At 42.4% G+C, this 26,374-nt stretch overlaps 1 protein-coding gene across 18 annotated transcripts in view; it reads right to left on the bottom strand.

Moving 5' to 3' along the window:
- The window catches only part of FAM161A (FAM161 centrosomal protein A), a 65,455-nt gene extending 54,190 nt beyond the window's left edge, over positions 1-11,265 (bottom strand). For 4 of the 18 annotated variants that reach the window (XR_013389749.1, XR_013389750.1, XR_013389752.1 and 1 more), the window contains exons 1-2: positions 10,998-11,262; positions 5,368-5,481 (exon numbers count right to left, since the gene is read on the bottom strand). Coding sequence is in view for 7 of the 18 variants with exons in the window: in XM_077915559.1 (XP_077771685.1) it covers positions 5,368-5,481; positions 10,998-11,189 (306 nt within the window). In the remaining 11 variants the exon portion in view is untranslated. Of the gene's footprint in view, positions 1-5,367; positions 5,482-10,356; positions 10,481-10,997 lie in introns of all 18 variants that reach the window. The other 14 variants (XR_013389751.1, XR_013389754.1, XR_013389755.1 and 11 more) reach the window with 10 other exon arrangements.
- Between the last annotated feature and the right edge of the window lie 15,109 nt (positions 11,266-26,374).

Below are 26,374 nucleotides of genomic sequence, written 5' to 3' on the forward strand. Positions count from 1 at the left end.
TTCTGGGGCAATAAGAGCAACAGCTCCCATGGGTGACAGACTTTGGGAGTGACGAGAACAAGAGTGGTACAGTATAATAACCACAGAGTGGAGTGCAGCTATGCTACATATAGGTCATCCCTAGAAGGGTCTATCTTCCTCCCCCATTCCTTTCACAGTGTTTTTTTTTTTTTTTTTTAAGATTTTATTTATTTATTCATGAGAGACAGAGAGAGAGAGAGAGGCAGAGACACAGGCAGGGGGAGAAGCAGACTCCCCACAGGAAGCCCGATGCAGGACTCGATCCCGGGACTCCAGGATCAAAACCTTGGGCTGAAGGGAGGCGCCCCACCACTGAGCTACCCAGGCGTCCCTCAAAGTTCTTTAATTGAAGCAGCTAACGTGGTAAAATTGCATTTTCTCCATAAATAAGAATTTTTAATATTTTCTCAGTTGAGAAACAGTTGAAGTTATTTATGATGGTATGCATAAAAGGCTGCTGACCATGGTTTTAAATTTAACTTAGTGCCTGAAAGACTTAAAATGAAGAAAGCATATTTGCCATAGAAAATTATAGATATATAACAATCTGATAAGACTCTAGGAAATAAAATTGAGTACCTTTCTCCCAACAGGAAAATTCAGAACATCAATTGTATACAAATAGTTATAGGTATGTTTGTTTGTTTTTTTTTTTAATGGACTAAAAACAGTGTATAAGAAGCCAGTGTTGTACCACTTGGGGTAACTTAAAAAAAGTGAAATGGGGTGTCTCAGTTGGTGTCTGCCTTCAGGTTAGGTCATGATCCCAGGGTCCTGGGATCGAGTCCCACATCAAGGCCTGTATCCCTGCCCAGCCTGCTTCTCCCTCTCCCCTGCTTGTGCTCTTGCTTTCTCTCTCTAAAATAAATACATAAAATCTAAAAACAAAAAAAGAAGAAGAAGAAGAAGAAGAAGAAGGAGAAAACAAGTTTTTCTCAAAAGAACTGGTATGCGAAAATTTATTACCAACAAATTTATGTCTCAAAGGAAATTTATGTATGTCCTACAACTCAAGTCAGAGAAGTTTCTGATGTCTTCTGCTGTTTCTGTATGTGCTCCTCATCATTACTTTTTTAGTCGTGGAGCTTAGTTCTTAGATGAGAGCTTTGTTAACTTCTTCATTCATTAAATATTCAGAGATGCCCAGCATTCAGCTGGCTCCTGATACAGATCAGATAAAAATTCCACCTTCCAGAAGCTTCCAGCTAGTTTAGAACAGGTACATAACTCAGCAGCAGGCTTTAAATGAGACGGAACTCCTGACTCCTGTCCACAAACTGCTCCCAGCTGTTCTGAAGAGGGAGACAGACGAGTGACCATATATGTCACGATATAAGACACCATGAAAACTCATAGAAAGAATGCCTAACTCTGACTAGGGAGGGAAAAAAAAGGTAGAATTTGTAGAGGTGAGCCAGACTGAAGGCATAAGGATGGGTGAGGACAGAGTGTGCCAAATCAAGGGAGCAGGGAAAAACAGAGACATGTGAGGCAGAGTGTTAGAACATTCATCATGATGTCACCTCCTGACAATGCAACTTGCAGGTAGTATGATCTCAAGCAAACTGAGGCTCAAAGGAGGCAGGTGACCCACCTGCAGTTGCACAGCTAGTAAGTAGCAGAGCTGGTACTCAATTTCAAATCCGTTGTGCTCCAAAGGCACACCACACTCCTCCCAAGGGCAGGGGGGTTTTTAAGCCACAAGTGGAATGAACAGGCATTATGTGCTCAGAGGGAGGTAGTCTGAGTGGCAGTGGGGAGCAGGGTATAAGGAGCCCAGATGAGGGTGGGAAACAAGGTGAAAAAGAGAAGTCAGGAGCCACCAAAAGCCCAGGTGGCCAGGCCATAGCCAATAGGAGCCTTGAAGAATGTGACCAGAGGACTGACATATTAATGCTCAGAAGGAGTCTTCTTGTAGCGAGTAGGAGGGAGTGAAGGAAGGCAAGGTTGACAGTAGTTAATGGGCTACAGCAAAGGCCCGAGTTAGAGATATTAAGGGCAAAATGAAGGGGGCAGCACCAGGGACAAAAGAAAGGAGGCTGCCTTGAGAGATTGAGGAGGCTGAAGTATCAACTTGACAATGGTCTGGCTGTGGGCAAGAAAGTAAAAAGATTTCTGTCTGGAGTGCTGTCTGTCTAGGTAGATGGTGGTGCTGCCATTCATCGATACAGGGGATACAGCAGAAAAGAGTGTTTTAGGGAAAGGAAACTAATCTCTGTCTTAGACACACTAAGTTTCAGGGATTAGTCAGGCAGCCAGGTGGTCAGAACTCTGGGAGGTAAATATATCTGGAGAGCTGCTAATAAGGCTGGGCTGGAGAGGGAGATATGGCAGGTACCAGGGCACACAGAAGTGACAGGTGCAGCTTTGGATGTGGATAGGGTTGCCCAGGGAGAGGGGAACAATGAGAGACGAGAACCTGAGGATGGAAATGCTGGCAAACACCAACATTTAATAAGCAGGGAGAGGAGGACTGATATGAAAGAGAAAGTGGTCACATCAGATACAAAGACCAAGTGATAAGAGTATTCAAACCAAAGGAGCTTTAGCTTGGTTTGAGTTTGGAAGATAAAGGAAGGCTGCCTGGAGGAGGTAATATCCGAGATGAGTCAAAGAATGGAAGAATCTGGAGGGTCAAAGAGAGTGTAGGGGAAAAAGGCAAAGGGTACTCCGGACAAACTTCCAGATGTATTTAAATGACATGAGTAAAAGCAGCAAGGGCGGACAGTAGAGTGGGGAGCAAGGTGCACAAAGTTGAAGGCTAAGAGCAGAGTAAAAGGCATAGAGCAATTTTGAGGAGCAGTTGCCGTTTCTCATCTAACTACTGGCTCCCAACCACTGGCTGGTCACCTGGTTTCAGTTCCCTTATAACCCTTCAATAAGAAGCACTCGGATGGAAGTTAAATACCTTTTCAGTTTGGAGCGCTGTCCTGCCTTGGGAGAAGGATTACAGGCGTGGGGTCCGAATTCTCATTCGAGCCTAGGTTCTGTACTCCTTAGCCATGTGACATGGGCATTTACCTTCTGAACATTAATTTTATGACACATAAGGTAGGTGCCAGGTGTATGTTATTGTCTTGTGGCTCCCACACCTCCCTTCTATACCCTGTTCTGTGATGCTGGGGATGGGACTCCAAAGAGGGTTTCTGCTTTGCCAGCTGCTCCCCACTATATTCGCCAAAAGTAAGATTAGAGGGAAACTGCAAGGCTGGAGGAGGAAGGGACTGTATTCCTTTCTGTTAGTTCTCCATCTGCTTGAGCCTCCCCGACACCGGTTCTTCCCCTGGGCAGCAGCAGTAGTTCATCCTAGTAGCAGTAGTTGATTCCAGTTTGCAGTTTTTCCAATGCTTACAGCATTAGCAAAATCACCTCAGGACCTCACTTGCCGTTCCCCCTCCCTGAGATGCTGTTCTTCTAGATATCGGCATGGCCCACTTGCTCACTCCTTCAGGTCTTAATGAAATGCCATCTTCTCAACAAAGACTTCACTGTCTACTGTATTTGAAATTACAACGTCCCTCCCCACGCATTGTCAGCCTCCCTTTTCTGGTCTTTTTTCCTTTTAAAGTCAGTTCTTTATTTTTTAAAAGATTTTATTTATTTAAGAGAGAGAGAATGTGCACACACATGGGGGGGGTGGTGGCAGAAGGAGAGGGAGAAGCGGACTCCTCGCTGAGCAGGGAGCCCAATGTGGGGCTTGATCTCAGGACCCTGAGATCATGACCTGAGCCGAAGGCAGACACTCCTGACTGAGCCACCCAGGTGCCCCTCTGTTTTATTTTTTTCATAAGTACTCACCCCAACTGACATCCTACATGACTTTATTTGTGTCTTATGTGCCTGCCCCTACCAATGGCAGATACTCAAGAAATATTTGTCGAATGAATGAATATAAGCTTAAAAAAAAAATACTAAGTTTCCATAGAGGGAAGAAGACAGGTATTCCCTCAAAAAGGACTGAATCATTTGAAGAAAAACTGGCTGCCCTAAAGAGCTATGTTTAGGTATTAAGGGCTTATTTTCCAAAAACTACAATTAAAACCAGGAGGACATTCCGAGAACTGTTTTTGGCAAAAGCACACATGCATTCTTCATTCATTCTCTTAGAACATCCCTTAAAAGGAGGCCTTATAACAATCATTTTCACAAAAAGGCTAAAATTTATTTGGACCTGGAAAAAGTGTTTGAAAAAGTTATAGAAGGATGAGTAGCTTCTAACTTAGGCACTGACTTTTGCAAAGTATCCATTCCATTTCAGCTTAATACTTTAAATTTTTCAGATAAACTGATCTCACAGTGTTTTATCTGAAACAGGTGAATGGTTTATAAGCAGCTTCCAATTCTAATGCCATCTTTAATTGTATCCTCACAAAGGAAAATATTTAGTAAATCAAATAACCTAGGTCAAAGACATTATATCCTAAGAACTTAACACAGTACTCTTTCCCTTTAATCGTTCAGCTCTCTATGGAATGTTGTATATGCAGCCACCAGATTAGAGGATAATCTTCCCTAGACTGGCTTGACCCATTTAGATAATGACTCCCTCTGGTACATGTTGATTCATTAGTAACCAGCACTCATAATTATTTGTGTTATAGTGTATCTAGTATCATCTGAAGTTCTAGAATTTTTATTTAAAATTTTTTTTGCATTGAAAGGATTTCTAATGAAAAAGGTAGATTTACATATACTAATATGGGTAAACCCAATAAATGTTAAGAGAAGATGCAAGCTGCAGAATATGTGTATGTGTGTGTGTATATATATATACACACACACACACATTTTTAATGTGACCATATATTAACATATTATGTACACAGGAAACAGGAAAAAGTCCAGAAGACTATATATCATTTTCAAAACAGTGGCTACCAATGGTGTGGGGGGGGTAGAGGCGGGGTATCAGATTTTTTTTGCAGGGAGAGGTCTAAAAGGTCCTATGCCTTATTTGTAGCATTTGAAGGTGTTTTTTTTTTTTTTCTTTTTTTTTATTTATGATAGTCACACACACAGAGAGAGTGAGAGAGAGAGGCAGAGACACAGGCAGAGGGAGAAACAGGCTCCATGCACTGGGAGCCCGACGTGGGATTCGATCCCGGGTCTCCAGGATCGCGCCCTGGGCCAAAGGCAGGCGCCAAACTGCTGCGCCACCCAGGGATCCCAGCATTTGAAGGTTTTTAAGATTTTATTTTTAAGTACTCTCTACACCCAACATGAGGCTCGAACTCACAACCCCGAGATCAAGAGTCACATGCCCCAAAGACTGAGCCAGCCAGGTGCCCTTGTAACATTTGAAAATTTAAAGGGGATCCCTGGGTGGCTCAGCGGTTTGGAGCCTGCCTTTGGCCCAGGGCGCGATCCTGGAGTCCTGGGATCGAGTCCCACGTCGGGCTTCTGGCATGGACCCTGCTTCTCCCTCCTCCTGTGTCTCTGCCTCTCTCTTTCTATCTGTGTCTATCATAAATAAAAATAAATAAATAAATCTTAAAAAAAAGAAAGAAAATTTAAAAAGAGAATATATTTATATTATTTTCACAATTAAAATGTAACTTAAAAACATAAAAAGAGGGGTGCCTGGGGGCTCAGTTGGTTAGGCATCCGGCTCTTGGTCTCAGCTCTGGTCTTGATCTCAAGGTTAAGTTCAAGACCTGTGTTGGGCTCCACACTGGGTGTGGAGCCTACTTGAAAATAGATTAATTTAATTTAACTTAAAAATAAATAAAAAGAATGTTTGTGAATATTAATACAAAATTTAAAATTGCACAATTTCTGGGGTGCCTCGGTGGCTCAGTTGATTGAGCATCTGTCTTGATTTTGGCTCTGGTCATGACCTCAGGGTCATGGATTCGAGTCCTGTGCCAGATTCCTAGCTCAGCGCAGAGCTGGCTTCAGATTCAGATTCTCTCCCTCCCTCTGCCTCTCCCTTCACTCTCTCTCTCAAATAAATCAATAAATCTTGGGGGAAAAAAAGAAAAAAGGAACTTGCCACATCCCCCAAAAAACTGAACAATTTTCAATGGATACTTGGTCTGCCTAGCACCTCCCTTATTCCTTCTGGAAGGTGGCTCTCACATTCCCCCAGCAATACTTCTTACCTTTCCTTTGCTCATTTACCTGCTCCCACACTCATCCCCCAACTGCCTATAACTCTTCTATTTTTTTAAAATATTTTATTTATTTATTCATGAGAGAGACAGAGAGAGGCAGAGACATAGGCAGAGGGAGAAGCAGACCTCATGAAGGGAGCCCGATGTGGGACTCAATCCCAGGACTCCGGGATCACACCCTGAGCCGAAAAGGCAGATGCTCAACCACTGAGCCACCCAGGCATCCCTAACTCTTCTATTTCTTTAAGAAAACAGAAATCTTCAGAGGGAAGTTCACTATCTTCCCATCTACAAAACTGCCCACTTTTGTGCTCCTTTTCTCCTTCCCTCCTGTTTCAAAGATGAAATATCCCTCTCTTAGCACCATTTTATCCCTTTCCTCATCACTAAAGCCAGTGAATGGGAAACTTGCCCACTTTCTGGTAACCCTTCTACCACTGTAGCTGGTCCTTAATTTCTTTTGCTCCCTTTTTCTCTACTTGACTATTAAACACTAGGTTTTTAATTTTTTTTTAATTTTTATTTATTTATGATAGTCACAGAGAGAGAGAGAGAGAGGCAGAGACACAGGCGGAGGGAGAAGCAGGCTCCATGCACCCGGAGCCCGATGTGGGATTCGATCCAGGGTCTCCAGGATCGTGCCCTGCGCCAAAGGCAGGCGCTAAACCGCTGCGCCACCCAGGGATCCCTAAACACTAGGTTTTTAATTTTTTAAAGATTTATTTTAGTCAGGGGAACATGGGAGGGGCAGAGGGAGAGGGAGAGAATCTCAACCAGACTCCTGGCTGAGTGTAGGGCTGGAGGGGGAGGGGAGAGGTAGATCTCAGGATCTCCTGACTCTGAGATCATGACCTGAGAGGAAACCAAGAGTCAAACTCTCTATCTCTTTATCTCTACCAACTGAGTCACCCAGGCACCTGGCGTATGTATACATGTGTATATATGTGTATATATATACATGGCATGAAGCCCACCTAAAATATATATGTGTGTGTGTGTGTGTGTGTGTGTGTGTGTGTATTTTTTAGGTGGGCTTCATGCCCAAGGTAGGGCCTGAACTCAGGATCCTGAGATCAAGAGTCCTGTGCTCCACCTATGGAGCCAGCCAGACACCCCTTAAATGCTAGGTTCTTCAGAATTCTATACTAGGCCCCTTCGCTTCTTTCTCCACATCCTCTCCCTAAGTGACTTCATTCATTCCCATTGTCTTAAAAATGCTGAAAATTGGGCAGCCACGGTGGCCCAGCAGTTTAGAGCCGCCTTCAGCCTGGAGTTGATCCTGGAGACCCGGGATCGAGTCCCACGTCAGGCTCCCTGCATGGAGCCTGCTTCTCCCTCTGCCTGTGTCTCTGCCTCTCTCTCTCTCTGTCATGAATAAATAAATAAAATCTTTTTTAAAAAATTGCTGAAAATTCCTAGAAAGAAGTCTATAGTCTAGATCACACAGGACTATGGTTTCATAGACCCTACCCCTTCCTACATATTTCCAATTGGTAGTTTTATAGGCATCTCAAATTTACCATGTTCAAAACTGAAACCCAAAAACAAAAACAAACAAACAAACAAACAAACAAAAATACTGAAACCCTGGGGCACCTGGGTGGCATAGTCAGCTAAGCATCTAACTCATTTCAGTTCAGGTCCTGACCTCAAGGTGGTGACTTCAAGGTCGTGAGATCAAGCTCTGCTTTGGCTCCATGCTCAGGGAGGAGCCTGCTGGAGATTCTTTCTCCCTCTCCCTCTGCCCCTCCTGTTCATACTCTCTCTCTAAAATAAATAAACAAATAAATCTTCAAACAAACAACAAAAAACGGAAACCCTAATTCCCACCCAGTCTGTAAACCCATTCTTCCCTAAGTTATCCCCAATTCAGTAAATGGCATTACTTTTCATGCAACTGGTTAAGCCAGAAAATGGAAATGAACATTCTTGATTTCTTCCTCTTCCTTGGCCTTCACATCCAATCTAACAGTAAGTCCTATGCATTCTAAAGAAATCTGTCCACTTCTTGCCACTTCTCCTAGACTAGAACCAAACCACCGCCGCCTGTCTCTGGAACCACAACAGCTCCTAACTAATTTCCTTACTTTTGCTTTGTCAAAGCCTCTCTAATCATTCCCCACAGAGCCATCCGTTGTCTTTTAAAAATGTAAATAGAAAAATGTCAGATCTTTTAAAGTCTTCAAGGACCTTCTGCAGTACCTGTACTGACCATAAACTCTAAACTCCTTATCTTGGTCTAAAAGGCCCTGAATAATCCGGCCCAGCTCATCTCTCCCACCTTGTCTCCTTCCCTGCCCTTCTCTCTCATCTCTTTTCTTTTCAGATCCTTAATCACACAAAACTCTCTCTTCCTATCTTAGGGCCGCTGCCTCTGCTGTTCCCTCAGCCTGGAATGTTTTTTCTACCCCTAGTCTTCAAATGGCTGCTTTTTCTTATCTACCAGGTATTGACTTAATTGTTTACTCATTTAAGTAGGTTCCTGACTACTTCTTTTTTTAATCACAGAAGCCTATTCATTTCTTTCCCAGCATTTCTCATCTTATAATCATTTGACTATTCATTTTGTATGTCTAACTTTCCCACCAGACTGGAAGCTTTGTGACGATGGGATCTGTCTGCTTCACTCACAAATGAATATTCAGTGACTAGCGCTTAATAACTCTTTGATATTTGTTACCCCATTAGGAAAGTCAGTGAGACTTTAACTGTGAATTCAAGAATATTGCTTTACGCATGCCATCATCAACCACATAGCAAGGCCTATGAAATGCTATCTCCAATGGAGGCTAGATTCAAGGAACATACCTCAGAGCTCAATATGGGCTCAGGATCCTTCAAAGTGTGTGTGGGAGGGGGATGGGGTTCACTTTGGCAAACCAAAGGAGTGAAAGGAGCCTAGTGGTTCTCTAACCAGTCTTTTTTTTTTTTTTAAAAGGCTAGGCATGGAGCCCAATGCATAGCTTGAACTCACAATCCTGAGATGAAGAACCAGACACTTAACCAAACTTGCCACCCAAGCGCCGCTCTAATCAGTCTTGTGTGGTACTTATAGTATCCATGAGTTTACTACATTTTGTAGATGATAAAGTTGAGACAAATTAATCTTTAAAAAAACCAAGGTAGAGACTCAAGATGAACTGTGAAGACAAGCTTGGCTCCTGCACCCTTTCCTGCCTTTTCGGGGTTCCTTTCTCCAACCGGTGCCCTCTGGCTATCAGGTCTACTGTGGCAGCTTATCCAGATTTGCTTTTGGATCCTCCAAGTGTATTAAACTCATAAGACTTAGCTCCCTTTTCTGTTTGTTTGGTAGTAATCTGTTCCTTTGAAACTAGCTTGTTGGATGAATCGATCTCTCCTAAGGCACTAAATTTCTGATACAGATTTGCAGTTTAGCAGGGCAGTCTGGAAGTATACCTGCTACTACAGAAATGACTGACTCCTCCAGCACAGTAAGCCAAAGGAGAATTTAATCTTTGGGGCAGTTGTTCAAATGACAGTCTCATTGGCAGTTATTATTATTATTATGAATTTATACAAAGTGTTCTGTAGATAATGCACACATTTTCTCCTTTGGTTCTCCTAATATCCCAGTAAGAGACACATTTATTAGAGTTCTTTTACATACAAGGAAACTGAGATTGAAGAAAGTTACATCTTAGTATCACCTCGCAAATGGCAGAGAATGGATCCTGTCCAGGATTCCCAATCCTCTTCCTTCACTCAAATCTTTTTCCTCTATCACTTTGCCTCCTTTGTTGGTTCTGAGATTTGTTTTGTGGGGAAGCTTTATTATGAATGAAACTGTTCCCAGGACTCTGACCTTGGTTCATGTTCAGGGTCTCAATGTACCTTACTCTGGATGACCTCGGGTAGTTTGTCCGCTGGTGAAATACTGACCATTGAAGGTGTTGCTACAGATTTTCTCCGTAAACACTTTTAGTGTTTAGGATAGAATTTTAGTGTTTAGGTTAGAATTCCAAAATACCAGTGATTTTTTTAGCCATAGACCATAATGGTTTGTATCTGAGATGCTCTGGACAAACGGTATTAAGAATCTTTAACTGGGGGTAAGGTTTATATCTGCACATGGCTAGCTAAAATTCAATGGTCCCATCTTTTAAGGGAACAGAGTAGATGGCAAACTCAGCCCTCTACCTGATGGGCAGGTGCTCACAACACATTTGACACTGAACATTGATCTGTCAAGGGGCTTTCTCACCCTGAAGAGTCGTTTAGGAAACTGGAACCTCAGTCATTTGTTTCTCTGGATGCTTAACGTTCATCTGTGTATGATGTGCCCCCCTGAACTCTTGAATGGGTTTAAACACCGCCTCTCCTGTACACTGTGAAGATGCACCAATAAAAAAAATAATAATAAAATTTTTAAAAAATGCACCAATAACCAAGACTTTAAAGGGACAACAAAACACACCTGACAGCACAGCTGATTCGCCTGAGTTTTATGGGTCATGCACTATGGGGTACATCAGTTCTCCGCAAGTTGAAAAGAAAAAGCAGTAACTGCTTTTGCAAGTGCGACAGATGCTGGAGCAAGAGAAGTAAAGCTCTGTACTTGATGCTCTCTAGAAATGGAGGCTCTCCAAGAAATCTTTTTTTTTTTTTTTTTTGCAACGATCTCTTTGTGGAAAATTAAAAGATCTTCCAATCCAGCGCCCCGGTTCTGAGTACCTACCGTGGGGGTGCAGAGAAGGTGCGGACCGGGCCCACTGGGGGAGGGGGTTGGGCAGGGCGTCGCGCCTCCCGGCCGCGAGGCCGCCGCTCACCCAGCGGGACCCGAACCGCCCGCCAGCCAGCACCCGGCGCACACCCCGCCGCGGCCCGCGGCCGCCCCTGCATTACCCGCGCCTGCGCCCGCGGCGCCGCCTCCTCTCCGTCTTCCTCGTCCCTCAAGGCCGCGGCCGCCGCCGCCGCCGTCGCAGCCTCCGAGGGGTCTTCGCGTTGGGACTGGGCGGCCTGCGCTCCGGGGCTGGAATCTCCCGGGGACTGGAGGCGGGCGGCCGCCGGGGTCGCCGCTCGCTGCGAGGCTGCCATGGCCGCGCCGCCGAGGCCCGCGCTCGCCCGGGGCCGGGGAGCGGGCGCGGACTCCCGCCACCCGGCGGCTCCCGGCTGGGGCGGGCGGTTACCAAGGGCGCCGTAACCAGGGACGCTACAGGGGCCGCGAGGGGCCAAAAGGCCCCCGGACGCCCCTTCCGGCGGCGGGAAACCCGGGGCGGGCGCTTCCGGGAGGCGCGGCGCGAGGCTGAGCCTTCGCCGGCTTAGAGGGTTGGCGGGCGGGAAGGGGCGCCTCTGCGCCAGCCTCCGCCTCGCCGCCCAGGTGCGCACTGCTCGCCTCGTACCGGCGAAACGACTCGCTTTGTAGGAAAAAACAATAGCGCGTTTTCATTCACTGAACTAACACGGTAGTGAAGGCGGCGGCGGAAAGCAGGCGATGCTGTCGCGCGGCGACCTCAGAGCAGCCGCGTGGTTCGCACCTGTTACCTGACACGGCTCCGCCGGAGCCCGAGAAGGGGGAGCAGAGGTACGTTCTGCTGATTGACCTGAGAGCTACCGGTCTTTTTTCTTCCTTTTTTTTCTTGGTTTGACCAATCAAAGCCCAGAGTTAGGTGGAGCCTGGCCCACCCACCAGTGATTGAAATTGCAGGTGCACGAAGCGGGCCTTTGCTGCAAGGGGCAAGGGTCCACCAACTTGGAACAGTAGCCGCAGACACATCCCACCTCCACCCCACCCCATCAGCAGCTCCCCCACTCAAGATTTGGGCGTTTCAAGAGGCGGCTTCCCCCTGTCCCATGGGACTGCGGTGCAGCCTCAGCCACCTGCTACCTAAGTCCCTGCTGCCTCAGGCTGAGGCTGCCATCACCCTCTCCTCCCTATCCTTCAGCCTCGTCGTGCCCAGGAGCCCTAAGCTGCAGCATGTGCTGCATGTGCTGCATGTGCATGTGCTGCCTAGAACTTATCTCTGAGGTCTGAGCTCATTTTCTTTTTTTTAATCATTTTTTCTTTTCTAATCAAGCTTTACATCCATCATGGAGCTTGAACCAGGACTCTGAGATCAAGAGTCACACTCTCTACTGACTGAGCCAGCCAGGCACCTCTGAACTCTTCTTACCAAGCGTTTCTTGCATATGGAGCTGGAGTGTGAGTATCTGCAAAATCCCCCATTTCCCCACCTCCTTCAGGCTGTTCTTTGTTTTGGCTGAGACTTGCTTTGCATACTGGAACGGGTACTGGTTGGATTCTGAGCAGAAGCTAGAGCTAGAAGCTTATGAGGTATATGGATGCCATAAATATAGGGACTTCTAGTCATTCACATGCAGATGGTTCTGTGGCCACACGTGCCCCTCTTGGGGCCTGACCCCAAAACAGCAAGACAGACCTACATGCTGAAGCACTGCACATGGAAGATTAGAACAGAATAGAGGGATAAGTATGGAGGACCGGTCATGTGTGTATGTAGAAGAGCAGAAAAGTTTTTATTTGCCAACAATATTCTAAATTTGCAGATATCTAATGATATAGCTGCAAAGTATATAGGGCAGAAATGGACAGATTTATAAGAGCAAAATGACAAATCTTACGTCATCATAAGAAGAATGGTTTCTGTACTTTTGTATCGAGAGGTAACATACACAGTGAATTAAACATCTTAAATGCATAGTTGAATTTTGACAAATACATACACTCATGAGATCATACCAGTACTAAGATATAGAACATTTGCAGAGAAAGACAAATACCATATGATTTCCCTCATTTGTGGAATTTAAGAAACAAAACAGATAAACATATGGGAAAGAAAAAAAGAGAGACAGAGGGAAGCAAACCGTAAGAGACTCTTAACTATAGAGAACAAACTGAGGGTTGATGGAAGGAGATGGGTGGAGGATGGACTAAATAGGTGATGGGGATTAAGGAGGGCCCTTGTTATGATGAGCACTGGGTGTTATATGTAACTGATGAATCACTAAATTCTATTCCTGAAACCAGTATTACACAATGTGTTAACTAGAATTTAAGTAAAAATTTGAAATAGCAAAGAAAGATACAGGACATTTCCATTATTCCAGAAAGATCTCTTGTGCCCCTTCCCAGCCTATCCCCCATTCCATCCCTTTGACTGTTCTAGAACTTCACATAAATGGAATCATGTAGTATGTACTCCTTTTGCTTTCAGGTTTTTTGCTCAGAATACTAGTTTCTTTTGGTTTTTGTTTTTAATTCATCCATGTTGTGTATATGAGCAGCCTGTTCAGTTTAAAGTGCTGAATAGTATTCTTTGCTGAAAGATAATAGCTTTCCAATACTGGAAGAATTTTCTTCGTTTTTAATTTTTTTGTATGTGTGTGTGCTCTTTCTAATGTAAGAGTTACAGACAAGAGATACTCAAATTTAATCTGCAGTATTAACATTGTCTTTTTTCACTTTTTTCTTAAAGATTTTAATTTTTAATCTCTACCCCCCACTGTGGGGCTTGAACCCACAGCCCAAGATAAAGAGTTGCACACTCTACCAACTGAGCCAGCCAGGCACCCCACTTTTTTACTTTTTAAAGTTTATCCATATACCTGTTGATGGTTACTTGGGTTGTTTCCTTTTTTCTCTTCTTCTTTTTTCTTTTTTCTGTCAGTTTAAGTCTTTCAAGAAGCAGACACCAAGGAGTTGGAAGTGCAAGAGATTTACTGGGGGAAATTCCTGTGAAAGATAAAAGGAGGAGTAGGAAGTCTCCAGACCAAGATATAGTCTAACACCTTAGAAAGGAGAGAGAAAGTAGAATAATTGTGTTGGAGGAGGTTGAAACTGCAATGTAACTCTGAGAAAGCCTCAGCCAGGTAAAAAAAAGAGCTCTGGCACTTGGAGTAAAGAAGTGATGTTAGAACAACATGACCCTGGGATTCTTCTATAGAACAACTGCAAAATAAGATCATTGCTTCAGCAACAAACAGAAGCTACTGAAATAGCTGAAATGTACAGAATGCCTAGAAAAATTGGCAGATATGAGCAAAGCAAATCTGGAGGTTACAAAGCCTTGGATAACAAAACAAGTAACAGAAATTCTTGGGTTTGAAGAGGATGTTGTGACAGAGTTTACAACCAATTGGAAGTGAAGGACTGAACCAAAATAGAAGTTACTCCTTGAATTTAAGTATGTAGTACCATCACCTTATTAGGTTACAGCAGAGTAAGCGTCCCATTGTGCCTCTGACCCAACTCTTTTGGGTATATTTGGAGACTCCAGACTCCAGTATTATGAGAATCAACCTGACTGGGTTTTTGAATGGAAAAAAAAGTGCTGGAAAGTTAGTTTATGGGAGAACTTTGGCTCCTCCTATGAGACATCACTGGAATACATTCTGCTTTCCCAGACCCGAAGGAGAAATAAAGCAGAGGCAGAATGAAAAGAAACATTGGCATTTATGAAAAAGCAAGGTGAAAACAAAGATAAAGAGCAGAAAGAAAGAAAAAGCAGCAGAGAGAGAGAAAGGAGAGAGTCTTCCTGAAGCCCAAGAAGACTCCAATTCGTCTCTCTTTTCCCTAGAAGATAATCCTGCCCAGTGAGGAGAGAGAGAAAGCACAATTATGTTCAATTTCCCCATCAGAACCATGAGCCAGAGTCCTTCCCCAGCCCCAGAAAAAGAAAAACCAGCATTCCCAGAATCTTCAAGAAAACTAAAAAGAACCTTCAGTACAAGTCACCACTTCAGTGACATACTGAAAATTCCCCAACCTGAACCTGTACCAGAGCCTACGAACCTTTCCGGGGGGGGGGGGGGGGGGGGAGAAAAAGAGATTTGACCAAGACACTATTCTTCTCATGCTTGACCTGGTTGGCTCACCTAGCAGCAAGCCATCCCTAGGGAGGTGGCTATCTCCTTGAACTCCATCAAGGCTTAGAAGAGAGACAGAAAAAAGTACTCATCAGCATCCTTGTCTAGAAATAGCTCATTGTCTGCTTTGTCTGGTTGCCAATCACAAAAAACATCTGGCTCCCTCAAAAAAACTTGTAGGTTATGTCCTTCACATGCCCTCTGAGGAGAAGGCACCAATATCTCCAGCAACAACACCAAAAATTCATTTCCCAACCTCCCAGCAGCCAAGCTGTACCGACAAGCTCATGTTTCTGTATCTCTAAGGAGACCTTCAGGTAAAGGGACACAATATAAAGGTAATGAGAAAAGAGCCCCTCTCGCCAGCCCCAAAACCTGGAAAAGAGTTCATAAAGAGAACATAAAGGTGGCAAAATGGTTGCCACAGATTCTGTGCAGCAGAGACACCAAACCAGATGACAAAACCAGCAGTCTTCATCTGACTCTGGATCCTCCTTTTAGATGATGATGAGCGACTCAAGGGGTCCCATTTGAAAAAATGGTGTGGATTCTCAGGCCTCTTTCTCACCACGAAAGCCAAAGGGCCAGGAAGAGGATTCCCTTGTGGTAGGTGGATTCCCTCCTCATCACCAGTAGAGGACGCCGTTTTCCTCCTCACTCCTCTTCAAGACGCTGGTCTTCCAAGGTCTTCCATGATGCTACCGAGGGAAGAGCCCCCTTCTCCTACCCCACATCAGTGCTCAATATTCTCAAGACGGTCTCCTCCAAAACAGATGAGATGTGTGTTTCTTCTCCACCTCCTAAACAAGGGCATCACCATCTCCACCCAAAGGGTCTTTCATTCTTCACCCCCCAAAGAAGTCGGCAACAGACTTCACCTGCATTGCTATCAAAGCATGGAAAAGAGTCTTCCCTGAGCCTATCTACCTAAAAAGAGCATTTGATCTCCCAGTGGCCTCCAGCTCCACAGACCTCAGAGTCTCCTGAGCCAGTAGCTAAAACCCCCAAGCACCTCCATCCCCTGTCCAGTCTCAGTCACCCTCTATAAACAGATGTCACTATAAACATGTCACTATAAACATGTCACTGATCAAAAAGACTGAAAGCCTGCCACCAAACCCATTACTGCAAGGAATCCCAAAGAAGGACGTAGAAAGAGAAAGATGAAGAAAGAGAAGAAAGAAAGAAAGAGAAAGAAAGAAAAGAAAAAAAAGAAAAGAAAAGAAAGAACAGGCCCCCCCCAAAAGAAACATAAGAAGGAAGAGGCTGCTACAGCTGTTTTTAACTCCTGCCACAGTTGCTGTTCCTATAGCCATATCAGCACAAGAAGAACCAGGGCTTAGCCAGAGACAAATGAAGCTGAGGATAACCTTCATGACTTAAAAAGCACCTGTGGGGGGCTGAGATCAATATGAAGGCTCACATGTCCCAGTCATGGATGGAAATGTCTTGTTATTATGTAAAGTTTATTTGTTCTGTATGCAATTTGATATTGAAATTGCAAAAATGTGTTTTAACTTTAGACTATAACATTTGTTGTAATAAATGCTAAATTGAAGTTCCAAGGTATTAATACAGGGGCAGAGGGTCATGAATTTACACTAAAAACAGGGGATGAACTTCTGATACATACTACAAGGTTGATGAACCATGAAAACCTTATGCTGAGTGAAAGAAATGGCCACACACAGTCTGATTCCACTTCTATGAAATGTCCAGGATAGGCAAGTCCACAGAGACAGAAAGGTTAGTGGTTTCCCGGGACTGGGGAGAGGGGAAATAGGGAGTGACTACTAGAGGGAATGGGGCTTTTGTTTGGGGTGATGAAAATGTTCTGGGGGATCCCTGGGTGGCTCAGTGGTTTAGCATGTGCCTTCGGCCCAGGGTGTGATCCTGGAGTCCCGGGATCGAGTCCCACATCGGGCTTCCTGCATGGAGCCTGCTTCACCCTACGCCTATGTCTCTTCCTCTCTTTCTCTCTCTGTCTCTCATGAATAAATAAATAAAATCTTTTAAAAAAATGTTCTGGAATTAGTGGTGATAGCTGTGAATATGCTAAAAACACTGAATTGTACACTTAAAAATTATAAAAGTAATAAACTTCAAAAAAGTGTTTTGTGTAGGATGTTGCTAAAGCAGTGTTCTAGGAAACTAATCTTAAATGCTTATGTTAGAAAAGAAAGGCTCAAAATTAGTGAACTAATATAATCCAACTTAAGAAGAAAAAAAAGTAGAAGTATGGAAATACCCAAAGAAAGTAGAAATAAGGGACGCCTGGGTGGCTCAGTGGTTGAGCATCTGCCTTTGGGTCAGGGCATAATCTGGGAGTTCCAGGATCAAATCCCGCATGGGGCTCCCTGCATGGAGCCTGCTTCTCCCTCTGCCTGTGTCTCTGTACCTCTCTGTCTCTCATAAATTAAAAAAAAAAAAAAAAAAAAATTCAAAAGAAAGTAGAAATAATAAGCATGTAAAACTAAAGAAATGTAAGACAAATGTACAATAGAGAAAATCAACAGAGCCAAAATTAATTCTTTGAAAAGACTAATATAAGCAGAAAAGTCATAAAATAATCTCAAATAAATACCAAAAAATTGGGCAGCCCGGGTGGCTCAGCAGTTTAGCGCCAGCTTCAGCCCAGGGTGTGATCCTGGAGACCAGGGATCCAGTCCCACATCAGACTCCCTGCATGGAGCCTGCTTCTCCCTCTGCCTGTGTCTGTGCCTCTCTCTCTCTCGTGTCTCTCATGAATAAGTAAAATCTTAAAAAAAAAAAATACCAAAAAATTTGGCATCCATACATATTTAAAACAAATCTCTTAAGAAACTAGGAACAAAAGGAAAATTCCTTAACTCAATAAAGGACATCTAGCAAACAAACAAAAAATAACAATCATACTTATTGGTGAAAAGATGGGTGAAACCAAGATGCCCTCTGTATTAATTATCTATGTAATGTTATATAAAGTACTTCCCTAAAACAATAAAACATAATTACCTCATCTAGTTTCTAAGGGTCAGAAGTTTGGGATAGCTTAGCTGAATGGTTCAGGCTCAGGATTTCTTAAAGGGTAAGTCAAGTTGTTAGGGACACAGTCATTTCAAGGCTCAACTGAGAGATCGGAGAATCTGCTTCCAAGCTCACTCATGTGATTGTTGACAGGCCTTATTTCCTTGCTGGCTGTCCGCTGAAGGCCTGTCTCCATAAAGCTTCTCCATTTCATAGCAACTTGTTCCTCTCAAGATCAAATAATTCAGGAGAGAGCAAAAACCAGAGTGTCCAAGACAGAATCTACGGTGTTTTATGATCTAATCCTGGGAGTGACCTATCCCTTCTGTTCCATGCCTGGTGATCATATGCTATCATCCAACCCTGGTGCACTGAGGGAAAGGGTGGGGGTTACACAAGATTGTGAATACCAGAAGGCAGAAATTATTAGTTGCTATCTGGCGACCACACCCACTGTGATCATTTCTATTCTGCATTTCTACTCTAGGTCCTAGCCGGCGAGAAAGGATAGAAAAAGAAATGAAAGGTATATGGATTGGAAAGGGAGGGTGAAAAACTCTCAATACTTACAAATGACTTAATTGTGTAGAAGATCTCTCAAAAAGAGAGGTAAGTTATTAGAGTGATATAAATTAACAAGGTTGGTGGATACAAAATCAATTTACAAAATCAATTCCATTTCTTTCTGTGCTTTATTTTGGATAGTTTCTGAGGTCATTCCCTCAAGTTTACTCCTTTTCTCCAGCAATATCTAAACTGCTATTAATCCTATCCAGAGTATTGAATTTTTCATTTGTAAACATTTCATTTCAATCTATCTTATATCCTTCATTTTCTCCTCATGTTCATATTTTCTTTTACATGCTTGAGTGTACATGGAAAATTTATAAAAGCTGTTTTCAGGGGGCACCTGAGTGGCCCAGTCAGTTAAATGCCTGCCTTCAGCTGAGATCATGATCTCAGGGTTCTGGGATTGAGCCCCGCATAGGGTTCCCTGCTCAGTAGGGAGTCTGCTTCTCCTCCCTCTGCTCCTCTCCTCCCACCTCGACTCATGCTCTCTCTCAAATAAATAGATAGATAGATAGATAGATAAATAAATAAATAAATAAATAAATAAATAAATAAATAAAATTTGTTTTAAAAGCTGTTAAGTCTGACATTCTATCATTTCTGGATTTGTTTCTCTTGGTTGATTTTTTTTCTCCATTATACATAGTTTCCTGCTTCTTTATGTGACTGGTGTGTTTTCAGTTTTTATTGTGGCAAAATATACATAAAATTTACCATCTTAACAATTTATAAGCATATAGTTCAGTGGTATTAAATACATTTGCCCTATTGTGTAACCATCACTACCAACCATCCCCAGAACTTTTCCTCTTGTAAAACTGAAATGCCACACTCCCAGAATGAGAACTTCCCATTCTCCAATCCTGCCAGCCCTGGCAACCACCATTCTTACTTTCTGTTTCTATGATTTTTGAGTACTCTTAAGTACTTCATATAAGTGGGATCATATTTATCTTTTTTGTGACTGGTTTATTTCATCCAGCATAATGTCCTCAAGGTTCATTTATGTTGTAGCATATGTTGGAAATTCCTTCCTTTTATTTTTTTTTTAAATTTTTATTTATTTATGATAGTCAGAGAGAGAGAGAGAGGCAGAGACACAGGCAGAAGGAGAAGCAGGCTCCATGCACGGGGAACCCGACGTGGGATTCGATCCTGGGTCTCTGGGATCGCGCCCTGGGCCAAAGGCAGGCGCCAAACCGCTGCACCACCCAGGGATCCCAGAAATTCCTTCCTTTTAAAAGCCTGAATAATCTTCCACTGTATGTATGTGTGTGTGTATATGTATATAATATACATATTATATATAAATATTACATTTTTCTTATCCATTCATTCATCAGTGGCCACTTGGGTTGCTTCCATGTTTTAGCCTTTGTGAATAATGTTACTATGAATGAGGGTGTACAAGTATCTCTTTGAGAGCCTGCTTTCAGTTCTTTTGGGTGTATACACAGAAGCAGAATTGCTAGATCATATGGTAATCCTAGTTTTAATTTTTTGAGGAACTGTCCTACTGTTTTCAACAGCAGCTGTACCATTTCACGTTCCCATCAACAGTGCACAAGGGTTCCAATTTTTTTACATCCTTTTCAACACTTGTTGCTTTCTGGCTTGGTTAGGTTTTTATAGTAGCCATCCTAATGGGTGTGAGATGGTATCTCATTGTAGTTTTAACTTGCATTTCCCTAATGTTTAGTGATGTTGGACATCTTTTCATGCGCTTATTGGCCATTTGTGTATGTACGTTCCCTGGAGAAATGTCTGCTCAAGTCCTTTGCCCATTTTTGAATTGGGTTTGTAAATTGTTTTTTGCTTATTGTTGCTTAGTTTTAGGAATTCTGTACATATTCTAGAATTTAATCCCTTATGAAAGATAAGATTTGCAAATACCTTTTCCCTTTCTGTAGGTTGCTTTTTACTTCGTTGATAGTGCCTTTTGATACACAAAACTTTAAAATTTTTGTGAAGTCCATTTTATTTTTTTTCTTTTGTTACCTATGCTTTTGGTGTCATATTGAAGAAATCACTGCCAAATCCAACGTGGTTTTCTTCTAAAAGTTTTATTGTTTTGTCTTACATGTACATATTTGATCTACTTTGAGTTAATTTTTCATATATAGTGTTTGATAAGGGTCCAACCTCATTCTTCAGCATGTGGACATCCAGTTTTCCAGCACCATTTGTTGAAAAGATTGCCCTTTCCCCATTGAATGGTCTTTGCTCTCTTGTCAGAGTTCCTTAAATTGTACAGTTAGGATGTTGATTTGAGATCTTTCTTGTTTTATATTTATAAATTTCCCCCTTAGTGCTGCTTTCACTGTTTCCCATAAGTTTTGGTATGTTGTGTTTTCATTTTTATTCATCTCTAAGTACATTTTAATTTCCCTAGTGACTTTTCTTTGATCTATTGGTTGCTTAAAAGAATGTTAATTTCTACAATTTTATAATTTTCCAGTTTGCCTTATTTTTAAATTTCTTTATTTATTGAGAAATAATTAACATGAGTTTTAAGTACATGATTTGATATTTCTATAGATTGTAAAATGATCACAGTAAATGAGAACTTTTCAGATTTACTTTTAGCAATTTTCAAATATATAATACAGTATTAACTACAGTCACTATGCTGTATTTTATATCCCCATGACTTAGTTAGAACCTTGTACCTTTTAACCATCTTCATTCACTTCACCACAACCCCCACCCCCCACCCGCCACCTCTGGCAACCCCCAATTTGTTCTCTGTATCTATGAGTTCATTTTTATGTTTTTAGATACTACATATAAGTGAGATCATACAGTATTTGTCTCTGATATATTTCACTTAGCACAATGCCCTGAAAGTCCATCCATATTGTCACAAATAGCAAGATTTTCTTATTATGCCTGAATACTATTCCATTTCTTTATCCTTATCCATTCAGCTATTGATGGACACAGGTTACTTCCATATCTTGGCTGTTGTAATAGGATTTGTTGAAAAGGTTGAATGAATATGAAGTGCATGTATCTTTTTGAATTAGTGTTTTCATTTCCTTCGGATTAATATTCAGAAGTGGAATCACTGGATCATATGGTAGTTCTAATTTTTTGAGGAACCTCCACTGTTTGCTACAGTGGCTGCAACAATTTACATTCCCACCAACAGTGCACAAAGGTTCCCTTTTCTCCACACCCTTGCCAACACTGTTATCTTTTTGAGAATAGCCATTCTAACAGGTGTGGTATCTCATGATAGTTTTGATTTGCACTTCCCTAATGATTAGTGATGTTAAATACCTTTTCATGTACTTGTTGGCTCTCTGTATGTCTTCTTCTGTTATTTATTTTTAAAGATTTTATTTCTTTATTCATGAGAGACACACAGAGAGAGAGAGAGAGGCAGAGACACAGGCAGAAGGAGAGGCAGGCCTCTTACCGGGAGCCTGATGCGGGACTTGATCCCAGGTCTCCAGGATCATGACCTGAGCTGAAGGCAGATGCTCAACTGCTGAGCCACCCACATGTGCTAATTCTGTCAGATTTTGCTTCATACATTTTGATGTTATTGTTAGGTGCATAAGTATTTGTAATTGTTATACTTACTTGGTAGATTGAGCCTTTTTACATATAATGTCCTGTTTCTTTTAACTTCTTAAAATTTAAATTCTAGGGGCACCTGGGTGGCTCAGTCAGTTAAGCATCTGCCTTTGGTTCAGGTCATGATCCTAGGGTCCTGGGATCAAGCCCCGCATCTGGCTCCCTGCTCTGTATGGAGCCTGCTTCTCCCTCTGTCGTTCCCTCTTCTTGTGCTCTGCGTTAAGTAAATTTTAAAAATTTTTTTTTAAAAATTAAAAAAAAATTTATTTATGATAGTCACACACACACACACAGAGAGAGAGAGGCAGAGACATAGGCAGAGGGAGAAGCAGGCTCCATGCACTGGGAGCCCGACGTGGGATTCGATCCCGGGTCTCCAGGATCACGCCCTGGGCCAAAGGCAGGTGCCAAACCGCTGTGCCACCCAGGGATCCCAAATTTTAAAAATCTTAAAAAAAATTTAAATTTTGTCTGTTATTAGTATAGCCACTTGGGGTTTTGTTGTTTTTTGTTTGCTTTTGTAGAGTATGAGAGAGAAGGGGGGAAGGGAGAGGGAGAACCTTTTTTAAGATTTATTTTTATCGGGCAGCCCTGGCGGCTCAGCGATTTAGTGCTGCCTTCAGTCCAGGGCCCGATCCTGAATACCCAGGATCGAGTCCCACATCGGGCTCCCTGCATGGAGCCTGCTTCTCCCTCTGCCTGTGTCTCTGTCTCTCTCTCTCATTCTGTGTGTCTCATGAATAAATAAAATCTTAAAAAAAATTTATTTTTATTTATTTGGTGTGCGCACCAAAGTGGGGGGAGGGGCAGAGGGAGAGAATCTCAAGCAGACTCCCTGCTGAGCATGGAGCCCAATGTGGATTCCATCTCAAGATCCCGAGACCATGACGTGAGCCAAAACTAAAAGACCATCACTCAACCAATGGAGTCAACCTAGGCACCCCAGAATTTAAGCAGGCTTCACACTTAGTGTAGAGCTTGATATAGGGCTCAGATATGGGGCTCAGTCTCATGACTCTGAGATCATGACCTGAGCTGAAATCAAGAGTTGGACACTAAACTGAGCCACTCAAGCACCCCTATAGGGATTCTTTACACCACCCTTTCATGTTTGATCTATTTGTCTTTGGATCTCAAGTGAAATCCAAAACTAGACAAACTAGTTGGATCATGTTTGTATCCTTTCTGCCAATTGGTCTTCTGATTGAAGAGTTTAACCTATTTACATTGTAAGTAATTACTGATGAGGGACTTATGTCTGTCATTTTTCTTTTTTTTTAAGGATTTACTTATTAGGGCGCCTGGGTGGCTGTTGGTTGAGCATCTGACTCCTGGTTTCTGCTCAGGTCATGATCTCAGGGTGGTGAGATTAAGCCCAACATGGGGCTCCACACTCAGCAGGGAGTCTGCTTGAGGACTTCCTCTCTCCCTCTGCTCCTCCCTCCCTCGTGCACATGCACTCTCTTTTTAAAAAATTGTGAGTGTTCACACCAGCAGGGGGAGAGGCAGAGGGAGGCAGCATCCCAGCGAGTGTGGAGCTGGACCTGGGGCTGATCTCAGACCCTGAGATCATGACCTGAGCCAAAACCAAGAATCAGATACTTAACTGCCTGAGCCACCGAGGTGCCCCCGTCATTTTTAAATAGGTCTTACATGGTTTTTTGTCCATTTCCTGACTTGTCTTTTTTTTTTTTTTTTTTAATCCATTTAGAGAGAGTGAGTGTGAAAGGGGTGGGGCAGAGAGAGGGAGACAAGCAGGCTCCCTAACAGGGAGCTTGACATGGGGCTCAATCCCATGATCATGAGCCCCCGAGATCATGAGCCCAGTGGAAACCAAGAGCTGGATGCTTAACAACTGAGCCACCCAGGCATCTGTGTCTTTTGTCTTTTTTTATGGTGAAATATTTAAATTCCTCCCCTATTTTCTTTTGTGTATATTCTATAGCTATTTTCTTTGTGGTTACCATGGAGACATTTAACATCTTAAATTCATAACACTCTAACCTGAATTTATGCCAGCTTAATTTCAGTAACACAAAAACCACTCCTTTACAGATCCCCACTTTTTCATTGTCCTTTCATCTGCATGACCAATAATTTTTGATTGAATGTCAGATATCATGAATTTTAAGTTACTGAGTGCTGGATTTTATCATTTAAAGTTTTCAATTTTTTAAAAAGATTTACTTATTTTAGAGAGTGTGCATGCATGGCGGGGGGTGTAGAGGGAGAACCCCATGCTGACTCCCCGCTGACTCCTCCCCAACTCAGGGTTCAATTCCATGATCCTGAGACTGAGACCTGCACTGAAATCAAGAGCTGGATGATTGACTAAACCACTCTGGGACCCTGAAGTTTTGCTTTGATACATAGCTATTTGGGATTAGTTTGATCCTTTAAAAAAAATCCTGTTATGGGGACACCTGGGTGGCTCAGCAGGTTGGGTGCCTGCCTTCGGCTCGGGCTGTGATCCTGGGGTCCGGGATCAGGTCCCACGTCACGCTCCCTGCATGGAGCCTGCTTCTCCCTCTGCCTGTCTCTCATGAATAAATAAATAAATCTTAAAAAAAAAAAAAAGAAAACCTGTTTTGAAGAGTCTAGAGAAGTCTTTATTGCAGAGCTCATTTAGCATCAATGCTAAGGCAATAATAGCCTTCTGTAGGCTCTACTGAATTTTCCTGGTCCTTTGTAAACTTTGGCCTACTACCTTCCAGATGGTTGTTCCATGGACTCTAGAAAAGAGCCCCCAGATAGAAAAATAAATACTCAGCCAAGAACTCAAGACTACTCTTCCACACTACAAGCTTCCTCTTGTAGTACTTTGTCCAACTTCTAGCCACTTCAGTTATTCTGAATTTTGATCTTTATCTCCATGAACAAGATTACTGGAAAAATAATCTGTATATTCAAGGGCAAAAAATTCAAAGGGATCTACACTTAGACATGTTATAGTAAAAATGTCGAGAAAAACCTTAAACCAACAAGTGGACAACTTGAGCAAAATGCTAATTTCAAAATTTGCTTGTAATTTCCTCAGAAAAAGGTGAGCACAAGAAAAATGCACCCAGCTAAATTAAACTGCCTAATAACATACATACAAAACCTCAATATGCATTGGTACATCAATTCACTGTTACGAGCTACACCTATCCACATCAGGTGTCACAACTTTGTCATGTTTAGGATAACCCTATCACTTTGCAATGATAGCTGCAACTTAATATCCACTGTCACAAGCCAGTTTTAGGTATTTCTCAAGGTAAAGTGGCATATTTAATATCGAATGTATTTAACTATTTAACACGTGTATGTTTCTATTAGATTTGTTCCTGATGAAGTTTTTGAATGTTGTGTCCTTAATCGCATTTCCCAAGTCCTATGATATCTGTTGCACAATTTTGCATATCATCATTTTTAGGAATGTCATTTACAGAATTTCAATGTGGCAAAATGCCAGTAATTGTTTAGACAAGGATATATAATGGTTCATGCTAATTCTTTAAACTTTTTTAAGTATTTGAGATTTTTCATAATAAAAAGTTAATGGTTAGGAGTAATTAGCACTCAAGAGAATAAAAGCGAAGTGTGCAAAATCTTTGCCCCATTAGGGCACAATACTATTCCATCTATTATTATTTTTTAAGACTTTATTTACTTGAGAGTGTGCACAAACGGGAGGAGCAGTAGAGGGAGAGGGAGAAGCAGGCTCCCTACTCAGTGGGGAGGCTAATCCCAGAGTCCTGGGATCATGACCTAAGCCCAAAGCAGACGCTTAATTGACAGTCACTCAGGTACCCCTCCCTTATTAAAAAAGCCCATCTTTTAATATTTAACAAGATAGATTTCCCTTTGTTTTAGAATTATATAACTATATAAAGATCTCTTTTTGAGTAATCTTATTTGGTCTCCCATTTCCTAAAATATAACTGGTTTAGGGCAGCCCAGGCAGCTCAGCAGTTTAGCACTGCTTTCAGCCCAGGGCGTGGTCCTGGAAACCTGGGATCGAGTCCCACGTCAGGCTCCCTGCATGGAGCCTGCTTCTCCCTCTGCCTCTCTGTCTCTCATGAATAAATAAAATCTTAAAACAAAACAAAACCATACTCATACTTAGTGGTTTAATACAGATCAAAACAAATTTAACAGAAAAAATGAGTAAGAAACTTGTCCTTTCAAGAGTTCCCTTTTTAAGAATTTTGTTATTGGAAAAAAAAAAAAATTTTGTTATTGGGACGCTT

Source organism: Canis aureus, chromosome 11 (genome assembly GCF_053574225.1).
Source record: "Canis aureus isolate CA01 chromosome 11, VMU_Caureus_v.1.0, whole genome shotgun sequence".
NCBI lineage: Eukaryota > Metazoa > Chordata > Mammalia > Carnivora > Canidae > Canis > Canis aureus.